Source organism: Pelophylax lessonae, assembly GCF_965119305.1.
Source record: "Pelophylax lessonae genome assembly, chromosome: 1".
Taxonomy (NCBI): Eukaryota; Metazoa; Chordata; class Amphibia; order Anura; family Ranidae; genus Pelophylax; species Pelophylax lessonae.
Genome location: NC_138768.1, coordinates 615,429,717 through 615,444,429, shown reverse-complemented (window position 1 = coordinate 615,444,429; position 14,713 = coordinate 615,429,717). Strand labels below are relative to the sequence as shown.

The 14,713-nt window shown below is 46.4% G+C and overlaps 1 protein-coding gene across 1 annotated transcript in view; it reads right to left on the bottom strand.

The window, feature by feature from the left end:
• The window catches only part of PLA2G12A (phospholipase A2 group XIIA), a 71,174-nt gene that overhangs the window by 17,728 nt on the left and 38,733 nt on the right, over positions 1 to 14,713 (bottom strand). The window contains exons 2-3 of the mRNA XM_082243357.1: positions 13,213 to 13,289; positions 4,768 to 4,933 (exon numbers count right to left, since the gene is read on the bottom strand). Of these exons, the coding sequence (XP_082099483.1) occupies positions 4,768 to 4,933; positions 13,213 to 13,289 (243 nt within the window). The remainder of the gene's footprint in view (positions 1 to 4,767; positions 4,934 to 13,212; positions 13,290 to 14,713) is intronic.

The following is a 14,713-nucleotide window of genomic DNA, read 5'->3' as shown; positions in this document are numbered from 1 at the left end:
TGCCCAGGTGCAAATGCTGGTGGCTGCTCAATCTACTAAACGGCCCAGAGTTGCTCTGTCCTCTGATTCTGAGGGTGAAGGTGATGGGGCTGTTCTGGCAGGGACCTCCTTATCGGGGTCCCGCTCCTCTCTTGATCTAGTGGGGTCTGAGGTGGAGGCTGAAGTTGAGGGGGTCGATAATTCTCCCCCTGGCTCGCCTGAAGAGCTTGCAATCATGGATGAGTTGATTGCTTCCATTAAGCAAACGCTGCGTTTGCAGGACGAAGTGTGTCCCCCCGCTGCCTTGGCGGCTTATGGGACGCAGAGAAAACGCAGGACGCCGCAGGTTTTTCCCTGCAATGCTGATTTTCAGCGCGCTGTTAAGGATCAATGGCGCGATCTGCGCAAGCCTTTTGCGGTACCAAGTAAATTTAAGCTGCGTTATCCTTTCTCGCCTGCCACTGATGAACGGTGGTGTGTGCCTCCGCCAGTGGATCATGCAATTGCGGTTTTGAACAAAGCCACTGCGATTCCTGCAGAGGGTTCCCCTGTTTTCCGTGATGCCACGGATAGGAGACTGGAGTCTCTTGCCCGTCATACTTATTCTGTTACGGGTTCTATGCTTAAGGCTCTGTTTGCTTCTCTCATGGCGGCCCAGGCGAGCGCAAGTTGGACGCAGATGCTTAGGCGCGTCCTAGTGGCCGATTCGGCCTCGGCGGCGACCCTGGATATGGTGGATCAGATCCACCAGGGTGTCATGTATCTGTGTGATGCGGACCTGGACCTGATTCCGTTGGCTGCACGTGTGCACAGCGTGGCGGTGTTGTCTCGCCGCCTGGTTTGGTTGAAATGTTGGTCGGTGGACCAATCTTCACGTAAGACCTTAGCCAATCTGCCTTATGATGGGTCTCGCCTTTTTGGGGAGTCCCTGGATGTGTTGATTAAGGGGATCACCGGGGGTAAGAGCACTCTCTTGCCCCATTTCCCCAAGGCTAAGGGGGCTTCTGGGAAGAAGCATGCAAATTTTCGGCCCCCTCAGGGGTCCTTTCGTGCCTTTCGGCCGCACTACAAGGGCAAACCGTTCAAAGGCCAAGGCTCTCAGAAGAAGCCCTGGTCTGGGAAACAGAAGTCCGGCCAATCCGGACCTGCAGCCCATAACAGTTCGGCCTGAAGGGGCGCCCTCACCCAGTTTTGGGGTGGGGGGACGCTTGCTCGGTTTTATTCAGCCCTGGTTGGCCCGTGTGCGGGACAGATGGGTTCTGGAAATCGTTCGATCTGGTTACAAGATCGAGTTTCTCTCTCGGCCGGAGAGCAGATTTTTTCCCTCAAATCTTCAACTGTCTCCAGAGCGCCTGCGGGATCTGCACCTGGCGGTGCGGGACCTGAGGGCTCAGGGAGTGGTGGTTCCGGTGTCTCATCGGGACAGGTTTCGGGGGTTTTATTCCAATCTGTTCACCGTGCCCAGAAAGGAGGGCAAGGTTCGTCCGATTCTGGACTTGAAGGCTCTGAACCGCTCTGTGCGGGTTCGCAAGTTCCGCATGGAATCCCTGCGGTCGGTGGTGGCTGCCCTGGTTCCGGGGGAATTCATGGCCTCCATCGATTTGAAGGATGCGTACCTTCACATCCCCATATTCGAGGGTCATCAGAGGTACCTTCGATTTGCCATTGCGGAGGATCACTACCAGTTCGTGGCGTTGCCCTTTGGTCTCGCCTCGGCTCCGCGGGTCTTCACCAAGGTGCTTGCACCGGTTCTGGCATTATTGAGGGCCCAGGGCATTTCTGTCCTGGGGTATCTGGACGACATTCTGGTTCGGTCTGCGACCAGACAGGGTCTGGAGGAGGACCTGTCTGTCACAATGCAAACTCTGCAAGAGTTTGGTTGGACGATAAATGTTCCAAAGTCGACACTGAGTCCGTCGGTTCGTCTCCCCTATCTGGGAATGATACTGGACTCGGTGCAGGCGAAGGTCTTCCTGCCGGAAGACAAACTCAGAACTCTTCAGGAGGAAGTCAGGTTCCTCAGGGACGTTCCGAACTCGTCTCTGCGGACGTGTATGAGATGTCTGGGATTAATGGTCTCGGCCTTCGAGGCGATTCCTTTCGCGCAGTTTCACACGCGGGGTCTCCAGGCGGAGATCCTGTCCAGGTGGGACGGGCGACCTCAATCTCTGGATCTTCAGATCTCGTTGAGTCATCGCACCAGGGAAAACCTTCTGTGGTGGCTCCAGTCCCCGTTGGTGTCCGGGGGCAAGTCGTTTCGTCCGATCTCATGGACGGTAATCACCACGGATGCCAGCCTGTCGGGCTGGGGTGGAGTTCTGGGCGTTCTGTCCGCCCAGGGGACTTGGTCGGAGGGGGAGTCTTCCCTTCCGATCAACATTCTGGAATTGCGTGCGATACGGCTCTGTCTTCATCGCTGGACGGACCGGCTGCAGGGTTGCCCGGTTCGGGTGCAGACGGACAATGCCACGGCGGTGGCCTACATCAACCACCAAGGGGGCACCAGGAGTGCCCGAGCGGCTCGAGAAGTGGCCGACATTCTGTCTTGGGCCGAGACTCATGTCCCGGCGATAACGGCGGTTCACATTCCGGGAGTGGAGAACTGGCAGGCGGACTATCTGAGTCGCCAGACCCTGGATCAGGGGGAATGGTCTCTCCATCCGGCTGTCTTCCAGACGTTGTGCGCGAGGTGGGGTCTTCCAGATGTGGACCTGTTTGCGTCTCGCCTCAACAACAAGGTGAAGAGGTTCGTGGCAAGGACGCGCGACCCTCGGGCAGACGCGTCGGACGCGTTAGTGGCCCCGTGGCATCAGTACAGGCTGATGTACGCGTTTCCACCGATTCAGTTGCTGTCCAGGTTCCTTCGCAGGTTACACTCGGAACGCAGCACGGTGATTCTTGTGGCACCGGACTGGCCTCGCCGGTCCTGGTACGCAGACCTCGTGAATCTGGCGGTCGACGCCCCTTGGCGTCTGCCTCTTCGAGACGATCTACTGTCTCAAGGACCGATTTACCATCCTGCTTTACAGTCGCTGGCTTTGACGGCCTGGCTGTTGAGACCGAGGTTCTGAAGGAGAAGGGTCTCTCTCCAGAGGTCGTTCATACTTTGATCAACGCGAGGAAGTCTTCCTCGGGGAAGGTTTATTACCGTACTTGGAAGGCCTATTTTGCCTGGTGTGAGTCCAGGGGGTTTTCACCCCGCACGTACTCGGTTTCCCGTGTGCTGTCTTTCCTTCAGACGGGTGTCGATCAGCGTTTGGCGCTGGCTACGATAAAGGGTCAGGTGTCTGCGCTGGCCGTTCTGTTTCAACGTCCCGTGGCTTCCAACTCCTTGGTTGGCACTTTTATTCAGGGTGTGCGGCATCTGGTTCCTCCTAGGAGGGATCCTTTGCCCCCTTGGGACTTGAATCTCGTTCTATCTGTGTTACAACGTGCTCCTTTTGAACAGATCAGGGAGATCTCGTTGTCTATGTTGTCCAAAAAGGTCGCCTTTTTGGTGGCGATCACTTCGGCTCGCAGTGTCGGAACTGGCGGCTTTGTCCTGCAAGTCTCCGTACCTGGTTGTTCATTTGGATAAGGTGGTCTTGCGACCTAATCCTTCTTTTCTTCCGAAACGAGTTTCGGAATTCCATCTTAATGAGGATATTGTCTTGCCTTCGTTGTGCACGAAGCCTAAACATCCAAAGGAGGTGAGATTGCACTCTCTGGATGTTGTTCGGGCGATAAGGGTTTACCTTAAATCGACTGAGTCTTTTCGTAAGACGGACTCCTTGTTTGTTCTTCCAGAGGGTCCTCGGAAGGGCATGGCGGCTTCGGCCTCTACCATCGCCAAATGGATCAGGCAGACCATTGAACAGGCCTATGCTTTGCAGGGGAAGGTTCCCCCTGTGCCTGTGAAGGCGCACTCTACTAGATCTCTGAGTACGTCTTGGGCCTGTCGTCATGGGGCTTCTGTAGCCCAGGTGTGTAAGGCGGCGACTTGGTCGACCGTGCACACTTTCACGAAATTCTACAAAGTAGATGTTCAGGCATCGGCGGATGCTTCCTTTGGCCGCAAGGTTCTTAGTGCGGCTGTTCCCTAGGGTCCCTTGTTGGGGACTCCTGGCTGTTGGGATATCTTTTGTATCCCCTGGTTTTTTTGTCTTTTCCTGGGTTGTTGCTCCTGTTGAGCACTTATTTTTGCTGTTGCCCAGCTGGTTTCCTTCCTTTGGTAAGGTTCCTTTCTTTGATGTGGAGACTGCGTTGCCTTTCGGCGCGGATGCGTTTCCCACCCCTCATGTTTGCACTGCTTTGGGACGTCCCCATATGTGACGAATATGAAGAGGCGGCGACTGTCGGAGGACGTAAGAGAAAACGGAATTTTTGTAAAATCTTACCTGTAAAATTCCTTTCTCTGAGTCCTCCGACAGTCGCCGCCCCCGCCCCTCTTTTGGGGTTTGATTGTATACTCTACTGCTATTCCACTAAAACTGAGATATGGTTGCAGGAAGTAGGAGGGTATTGACTGAGGGGACCACCCCTTGAGGGTGGGATATGTTAAAGCTTTATTGTTAACATATTCTGTTGCCTAGCTACTCCTTCGGAGCAAAGTCTAATACCCCATATGTGAAGAATATGAAGAGGCGGCGACTGTCGGAGGACTCAGAGAAAGGAATTTTACAGGTAAGATTTTACAAAAATTCCGTTTTCCTCAAAAGGACAACTGATTCAGATGTTGCTTGATGTATCATAAAGAGTCCCAGGCATTTACACCCTTACAAATAAAATATGTAAATTTAAGCTACTTACCTTTCACAGTCTCTGCAATACCCAGGGTCCTCTGTACATCTCGACATATTTTGGAGAGGCAGTTCTGGAACTGCTCATCACATTCATTCTTCAGGCTACCACATGTGTCATAGCAGCGGTCATGCTGATTGCAGCACTTTGTCATGGAGGGTATGCCAACATCAAACTGGGAAGAGAAGAAAAGTTATACTTGACAGCTAAGCAAAACATTTAAAGTGGAACTTAATCTAATCCCCGACAGCTAAAAATACTGCTTAATTCATTTTTAATATTCAAAGCAAATTCATCCATCCATGTCCCCATGCCATTTTGTTGAGAACTCACTTTAAAAAAACAAAGAATTTCTAGCCACGGCCATCTTGAGTAAGGGCAGACGATTCATGTATCAGGTACTTCCTGGAATCCATCTGCCCTTAGCTCAGGCATGAGCTTAGCTGAGAAAGCCCCTTCTTCCAGGAGAAAAAAATAAAATGTCCGTGAAGACTCATGGGATGTAGGACATTAATTTTGTCCTAGTCAAGAAGCCAGGAAGCAACTTGTGATCACTGACAGGTAAAGTAAAGTAAATAACTATCAAGTAACAATGAGCAGGCAGCAAATGAACAGGTTGGCCCTAAAGTTGAGATATTGAAAGCAGAATAAAAAAAAAAGGCAAGCATAAGGATTTGAGCGACTTTGACAGGGGCAGAATTGTAATGGCTAGAAGACTGGGTCAGAGCATCTCCACAACTGCAGCTCTTGTGGAATGTTTTTGGTTTGTAGTGGTCAGGCCCTATCAAAAGTGGTCCAATGAAGTAAAACTATTCAACTGATCACAGGGTTATGGGCGGCCAAGGCTTATTGATGCATGTGGGGAGTGAAGGCTGGCCTGTGTAGTCTGACCCAATAAAAGAGCCACTGTTGCTCAAATTGCTGAAAAAGTTTAAAGCGGAGTTCCACCCTGGATTTGTATTTTTTTTTTTTAATACCCCCGGGACAGTCAGGGCTAGTGCATTCCACAATGGCTAGCCTCTGATCTGTCCCGGGTTGCACTTACCTGCAAGACGAAATACTTACCTTGCAAACGTCTTGTCCAGCGCTGCCATCTCAGATGTGGGCAGCTTGAAGCCAGCGCGTCCTCTTCGGCGTCTTCTTCCGCCTTCTGTGGTCCCACGATGCTCTGCGCCGGCCCCGACGTCACTTCCGGGTCGCGCGCGTCACCCCTCCACAGCTTCTGGGCATGCCCAGAAGCTGTTTAGAAGGGGATGACGCGCGCGACCCGGAACTGACGTCGGGGCCGGTGCAGGCGCAATGATTCCTGGGAGCTATGACGTCCAGCTCCCAGGAATCATTGCAGAGCCAGGAAGTGACGACGGGCCGCGGCCGAGGAAGGAGGAAGAAGGAAGTAAGGTAAGTATATTTTCTTTGCTACGAGGTAAGTAAAAAAAAAAAAAATATGCGATTATCCATTTCTTTTTCAGGTGACCCGGAGCGAGAAGATGGAGGTAAGTATAAAAATAGGGTGGAACTCCACTTTAAGTAGAACTATAGGCAAAACTCTCCACCCCATTTTGGATAGAGTAAGGTAGGGTCATAACCTGTCAAGATTTTTTTTTTCCCCCCATCTTGTCCTATTGCGGAGATTTTTCCTGTCCCATATCCAAAGAGGAGAGGAAATTCCTGCAAATTAAGGGAACTTTTTGAGGACCCCCGGTCACTAGAATTAGTGTCCCTATTGGAAGATTTGCCTGCTATTACGTTTCTGGGGATAACCAAAAAAATATTTGATTTTTCTTTACAATCACCTTTTAATAATGGTAAACAGATCAAACAGAGGGGGTAAATCTCCCTAACGGGGGCACAGACCGCAATAGAAATGAACATGCCTTCCAAACTCTCTCCACTCTATTAAAAAAAACAAGTTTTGCCTTTAGTTATACTTTAAGGCAGGTTCAGACAGTGGGGACTCAAGGAACAATATATAGGGAGGGCACATAAGATATCACAGTCAATATAAAGGGGGGGGGGGCACTCAAATGTTCACCATTATAATCATACCACTGAAAAAAACAAAAAAAAAAAAACAAAAAGAATATACACCTATATTTTTACAAAATATGAGCGTAATGCAGTATGCAACAATACCTTTTTATTGTACTAACCTAACACTTAAAGACAAGCTTTCAAGAGTTTTTCTTTCTTCCTCAGGTATTGCTTCAGACCTGAGAAAGAGGAAAAAACTCTTTAAAGTTTTTCTTTATAGTTTAAAGCAATTTCAGCAAACAGTTTACGCAATAATAACCCCTAGTATTGGTGACAGTTTACGCAGTACCAAAGCCTAGTATTGGTGCCAGTTTTCACAGCAATAGCCCCTAGTATTTGTGCCAGTTTACGCAGTAACAAAGCCTAGTATTGGTGCCAGTTTACGCAGTAATATCCCCTAGTATTGGTGCCAGTTTACACTGCAACATAGCCTAGTTTTGGTGCCAGTTTACGCAGTAATAAAGCCTAGTATTGGTGCCAGATTGCGCAGTAATAAAGCCCAGTATTGGTGCCAGTTTACGCAGTAATAAAGCCTAGTATTGATGCCATGCTCTCAGCGCGGAGGAGGTAGGGAAGAATTATGAGACCTGCCAACCAGTGATGAAAGTGTTAAGGCCAGCAGCGACAATGGCAGCGGTCTTAACACTTATCAACTTAACAGAAGATCATTATGATTTTCCCAGGGGTCTCCTGATGCATTACAGTACAGCGCACCTCTCCACCCAGGACACCTTCCCTCCGCTACACACTGTGGCGAAACCAAGGGGAAGGGCTGCTACAGCGCACCTCTCCATCTGGGACTCATGCCCCTACAGCAGGGGTGCCTAACTTTTTGAGGAGTGAGGGCCACTTTAGCGAGATGGTAACTGGTCGCAGGCCACAATGAGCGGAGCAGGCAGATGACAAGTCCGTGTCCACTCAGCTTATGAAAGCAGACACAGCCCGCTCTACTCTATGGGCCCTCCGATCAGATCAACCCAGACAGAAGAGGACCGATCCCCTTCTGTTTTTTTTATATGGATCAGATTGGAGACCGGCAGATGTAAACAGGCATAAGTCCGTTTACATCTGTTGCACTATAGAGGTGAATGGAGGGTCCGATTGGGTCCACCTGAAAACAGATAGGCGAACCCGATTGTGTGAAAGGGGTCTAAGGCTGCTTTCACACGGATGCACTGCGGTTTACCTGCACCTCAATCTTCACTTCTTCCTCAGGATTCCTGCAGGTATCGCTGGCTGCTGCTGTCCCCCAGGCGGGTATAGCTGGTGGCTGCTGCTGGCTGGCCTTCAGCGCTCATACTGCTGGTAGGTACTGTTTGTGGGCAATGCTGGTGGGGACAGTTGGCTCCTCTGAGACACCAACAGAGTGTGACAGAATCTGATGCTGGAGGAAGCATGCGGCTGCAGTAGAGCACAGAGCCGACGCTTCCTGTATCTGTCACAAGCAGATTACATTTGGTATCACTCTGCCTGTGACAGGAGCCGGAACTATACAGGAAGCATCGGCTCCGATTCCTCTAGTGCTGGCTCCATTCACCACAGTAAGGCTTGGGAATGGTTGGTTTGGGATCCTGCAATCTAGGCTTACCAACCCGCCATCCCAGAGCAGGAGGTGGGATCCTGTTGGGGGGGGGGGGGGTCACAGTGTAATGTTAGGGGGGGCAATCATGTAGATGGCCGAGTGCATGTGTGGTGCTTACCTGGGGAAGAGATGGCACCAGAATACACTATGAGAAGAAGGCAAGCCGGGTGGAGGCAGTGCGAAGTACACCTCCACACACTGAAAGCTCTGATCACAGGATATGCAGCTCTGCTCTTCTACAGAAGTTAATTTGTTCTTTTAATGCACTATGGAAGTTTTTTCTTTTTTTTTATCCCATGGATTGCTGGTCTACGCCTGCTGCAAGTGACATCCTATTCCTAGTGAATTCTGGTATCAAGGCTCATTTGACCACTTATAATCTGGTGGTCCAGGCTGTCTGGTAAGCGTAATTTAACCTACCATCACCTTGGGAGTGAAGCAGATTTGTTTTGAGTCACCCTCATCTTCATTTACACCTATCTACCTTCAATGACGATCCGGTCTTCTGTTTTAGGATACTACATATGGACTGATTTTTTTATATACCAATGAACTTTTAATGCTAATGGCATTGCTGCTTAATTAATGTTGTATTGAGTGCTGCACTTTTCGATTTTATATGTATTGTTGGAGCTCGGTTGATTTTTCCTAGTGCTGGCAGCTGTTATTTGCTCTCTTAGTGCAGTGTTATTTTCCTATTTTACCCTTATTACTAGTCCATGCCTGTAGGCATTGGGATATAGCCAGGATACTGACCCCGCCCTATCCACATCCTCACTCAGACAATAAAATTAAACAGCTAAAAATATTTGCTGCTTGTTGATGTTGGGTTTATATCCCTATAACGAAGGTATTTGTATACATCTTCTATAATTATCATATCATGCCCATGAACTAGTCCTACTTCCCCGATCACACACCTGGCAGTTTTTTTTTTTCTTTGACTTCCCTTTACTCCTTATATTATGGGTTTTATTTAGTTGTCAAATAAAAGCTAAGTTTAAGGTGATGGTGGGTGGGTTTGGTGCATGGCTTCAGCAAATCCCTGCTGGGGCTTTGTATGTTTTCCACAAAAGGCCCACCTTACAGTACAAGTATACATCAGGCTGTTTCTTATTCTTTTTGAAGTTAAAAATAGGTTAGTCTTGCTCATAGTAGATCCATGCAATTTTTTATTGCAGCTCAAAGGCCAACTCCATCTTTTGCACCACGTTACAGCCGCATTTGGGCTCTGCCCGCACAGCCGCATCACTCAGAATGCAAAAAATGTGTGTTTATAGCTTTTTTTTTTTATTTATTTGTTTAATTATTTATTTAATGAAGGTAGGCTTAGCTTTTAAGAGCCGGTTCACACTATCGCGACCTCTAAGTCGCCTCATAAGGGGCGACTTATTAGCGCGACTTAGCGCTACTTCAGCACGACTTGTAGGATAGACGACTTTGTATTTGGCCAATCAGAATATAATATGTTGTCATTTCCTCATTGCCAACCAAAAAAAAGTTCTTAAAAAATTGTCGTTTTTGATAGAGAGCCAATTATTAAAAATGAGATTTCTTTGGATTTAGTGTCTGGGGGGTCTAAAAGTGTACCTGTGAAGTTTCAGCTCTGTAGCATGTCCAGAACCAGAAAAAAAAGATAATTTTTCTTAGAATTTTTATTAGAGCAGGGATGGGACTCCGCTCCTGTCACACCTGGGCGTTTTTGTTTCAGGCGTTTATTGGGCATTTTTTGGGCGTCTTTGGAGGCAGGCATGACATCTGAACTTCTGTATAGGGGTATATATATATATATATATATATATATATATATATATATATATATATATATATATATATATATATATATACATACATATGCACACACACACACACATAGGTGTGAAATGAGGGTAATACCATCCCTGCAAATAATTTCAGTAGCGCAGGGACTAATCGTGGTATATAGTACCCTAACTACACTGCATATCCCTTTCCTCACACTAAGTGTCCACCAGTGCCACGTATCAGTGCCGCGAATCAGTGCCCACCAGTGCCACGTATCAGTGCCACGTATCAGTGTCCACCTGTGCCACATCAGTGCCACGTATCAATGTCCACCTGTGCCACATATCAGTGCCACGAATCAGTGTCCACCAGTGCCACGAATCAGTGTCCACCAGTGCCACGAATCAGTGTCCACCAGTGCCACGAATCAGTGTCCACCAGTGCCACGAATCAGTGTCCACCAGTGCCACGAATCAGTGTCCACCAGTGCCACGAATCAGTGTCCACCAGTGCCACGAATCAGTGTCCACCAGTGCCACGAATCAGTGTCCACCAGTGCCACTCACACAGACCAGGCAGAGATAATGGTATATAGCAACTGTAGGCATGGCTGCAATGTGGGGAATGCCTGGTTAATTTTCCTTCTTCCTGTAAAGTCGGATCACAAGTCGCTTCAAATAAGATAAGGAACCGACTTGGAGGCGACTCCCATTGAAGTCTATTGGGACAAGTCGGATACAAGTCGCCTCAAAGTAGTACAGGACCCTTTTCTGAAGTCGGAGCGACTTGAGTAGTGCCAATTAAGACGGCACTCATTGATTTACATTGCTTTTGTTATGTCAAGCGCCTTGGGGGCGACTTGAGGGCACACAAGTCGCCTCACAAGTCGCGGCAGAGTGAATGGACTCTAAAGGAAATTGGCAATGTTTTTATAGATGGAGCTGTAGATTACTTTATACATTATATGAGTAATATAAAAATAACCGCGTTAAAAACACAAAAAATAGAGGTATACAGCTGCAGCTAGAAGTGGGAAACACCAAAATGCTAAATAAAAATAGTATAGCTGCGCTAATTATAATATATGTCAGTGAAACATATTGTAAATAAAATTAGTGAAAAAATGAAATATGTGATCAAAAATACACAATATAAATTGAAAACTTGAGAAATACGTGAACAAAAAGTGGGACACCTGTGCATATACATATACTTTTTAACCATGTTGGTTAAAAAGTATATGTAAACGCATAAATAAGTTGCATAAATGTATGCAACTTATTTATGCGTTTACATTATATGAGTAATAAAGTCGGCCAATATTCTCCTCTGCCCCAGAAATGGGATGTCCATGAACTCCCTCGCTGGGGCCAACATTTTCTTCCCGGCTACTTCCAGTTGAAGGATCTTTCGCTGCTTTGACTGGACAGCAAGGAATGACAACTCCTGTGCATGTGCACAGCAATTTGCTCATTCCAGCATCAAAGTGCGATAGTAAGCTGCGCATACACGGAATGAAAATGCCTGCCGTGCCAGAGTGGGCTGTGCAATGTGGCAGAGCAGTGTAAACGTTAGGAATTGTTGGACAGACATTAAACTATTCTTATCTTTGGCAGGTAAAAACAGCTCTCATATGTACCTCATCTGTATATTTAGCTGTTTGTATGGAGTTCAGCTTTAATTTTGCTGAAAAAAAAAAAAGAAATGTATCGCACAAATCACTGGTCCTGCTACATGCTTCTCTATTCTAATTGGCAAAATCTCTTGGGTATGACCAAGTCTGGTGGGAAAACACAGACCAAAAAAAAAACCAACAGATGCAATTTCTGCTGCTTACGCAAAAAAGAAAAAAAAAAAAAAAAATCTGTTTTTAGGTAGTAGTGGTCCATAACGGTTTCATCCAAGTTTTTCATTATTTAAATATGTAACAGTCTCAACCTAGAAAACAGTGATTGCCTATAACAAGGGATTCGTCCTCTAATAGGTTTTTAGTATGGACAAAATTACCTGCTGTACCAAAGTCAAAAGAAAGAAACAAAATGCAATACAACTGCCTGTCATTTCTTTCTCTTCTCTGGTCCTTCGTTTTAGGTTTTCCTCTTTTTTCCCCCCCTAGTGTTCTTACCTACAATGGCTTAACTCTGCTTGTATGCAGCTGTGATCCCTGACATTTCTTGGTGTCATCGTTTTACGCTATGATACATTTTCATGTCAACCTGCGCTTTGAACATCTGAAATGTACAGGTATCATAGGTTTATTATTTGCTCTAACTTTAGGCTACCTAGATGGTTAAAAGGTTGGCGTTGGATCGTCTCGCGCACATGAATATTTTATAGTCAATATACTGTGTCTCCAATAATATGCCCAGGGGGCTCTGGCTATTATTAGGATTGCTCTGTTAATACTTTTCAATAAAAATGATTGAAAGTAAAAAGCAATACAACAGTATGGCGACTGGTAGATGTGAACGTTCCCTCAACATTTTTCTAATTCTTTCATGACAGGTTTCCTTTAAAACAGGCATGTCCAACCTGCGGCCCGGTACTGCAGGCAATGCGGCCCACTGCCCCCTGACAATTTTTTTTTTTGCTGGGGAGAATGGAAATCGGGTCGGGGGCACAGCCACAGCAGCTTACAACTAAAGGTAGGCAGAGGCTGCCTCAGAGGGGAGGGGAGCATGTGCAGTGTTTCTGACTCCTACCACCATGACCACTTCAAATCACTGAAGTGGTCATGGTGGTTTGAGTGTTCCTTTATTATCTCTCAGAAGAAGTAAACCTCTGTATACTGATTCCATTTCATGTGATCATCCTCTAGTTGTGTTAAATTAGTGCGGGGGGCGCGCCGGCGCGGGAAGGGCGTGGCGGCATCTTATTACTTTATATGCGGCCCGAGAAAATTTCTCTACACTCAATGTGGCCCAGAGAAGCCAAAAGGTTGGACACCCATGCTTTAAAAGAAAGAAGTCTTCAATCTGCTCCACATAGGTGTATGTACAATGGGGGGCATAAATACAAACAAGGAGTACTGGCTGAAAATCATATTTGTATATGATGAAATATAAAATAATATTTACATGAAAACCAAACACAGGGGATCCACATCCATTAGGCGGCGAAGGTTTATAGCCATAGCGTGGAGTTGGCTTGGAACCTATTAATGAAAAGAAATCTGTGTTAGCGGTACACTCATAGAAAACATCTTTATTTTCTTCCCATTTTCGGTGCTATTCCCCCTTCTGTGTACATACCAGTGCACTAATTCTATATTCCCTATAAGCATTTTGCATTTGAAAGAAAATATACACAGCATTGGCACTAAAAAACATGAAGATCATTTCCTTTGTTTTTACGTCCATATGAAACAAAGTATAGCGTCAGGTTTTAAAAAATACTTTTATCTGACCTCTTTCCTCCTCATCTAAAAGTAATGTAATGTACAGACTTTAGATGCAAGCAAGTCAGCCTACTTACTGACAAAGCATTCCTTGGCCAGGCAGCGTTTCTATGCGAGGCTCTAAAATGTCATGCATGTTCTCGCTATAGACTCTATAGTATAGAGAAAAGCCCTCCAACTGCTGAATTTATTTAATTTAATTTTTTTTAATTTTTTATACGAGAAGATACAGGACAACTATGCAGCATGAGTATGGACTTCAAGAACAAAAAAAGGTACCAAGAGATAACATACCGACAAATTAAGTGAAGTCATTCAGCAAAATGTCACATTTGGAACCATTAGTTAAAATTTAAGAGCTAATAAGTGCCTTGCTGCTATAAGCATATGTAGTATTAAAAGGGATCCAAGACCAAAAGAGGGAGTGGATGAGGGTTTGAACTGTCTGCAAATAAGGCATAAGTACTGGGCAAGACAAGTAAATATGGTACAGAGACATTGCCAGATCCTTCTTGCAGCACCCATCAGCAGGTGGGTATATGGAGTGAAACAGTTCTGAGGTTTGATACCAATGAAAAATTGGATTTTTGTCTTACCGTAAAATCCTTTTCTCTGATGTTCAATGACGGACACAGCTCCAGATCTTCTTGACCATTGGGTTATGCTGTCCCTACAGGAGTAGGACACTTGGCAGGAAAAAAAAATAAATAAATAAAAAAAAAATAATAACTTTACCATGCCTATGGGGCAGTCCCAGGGGGTATACACCCACTTCCTGCTACAGGCACTCAGTTTTGTTGCAAGCAGTGTCAGAAGAAAAATAACCCAACTCAACAGGGGTGGGTACTGTGTCTGTCAATGAACATCAGAAAAAAGGATTTTACGGTACGACAAAAATCCAATTTCTTTTCGTACATCATGGGACGCAGCCATAAATCATAACATATGGGTTATATAGCCACCTACAGGTGAGGGACACTGGCAATGAATCAGAAAAGATGCCACTCTATACAATCTATACAACCCCTCCCACACAGGAAGTACCTCAGTTTTTTTGCCAGTGTCTAAAAGGTGATGGTCATAGTGGAGAGTCTCTCCACATTTTTCTTCAAGAAAGAAAATAAGATATGCTATATACACCTCAATCAAAGATCACTGAATCTAAGGGGTTAGCTATCAGA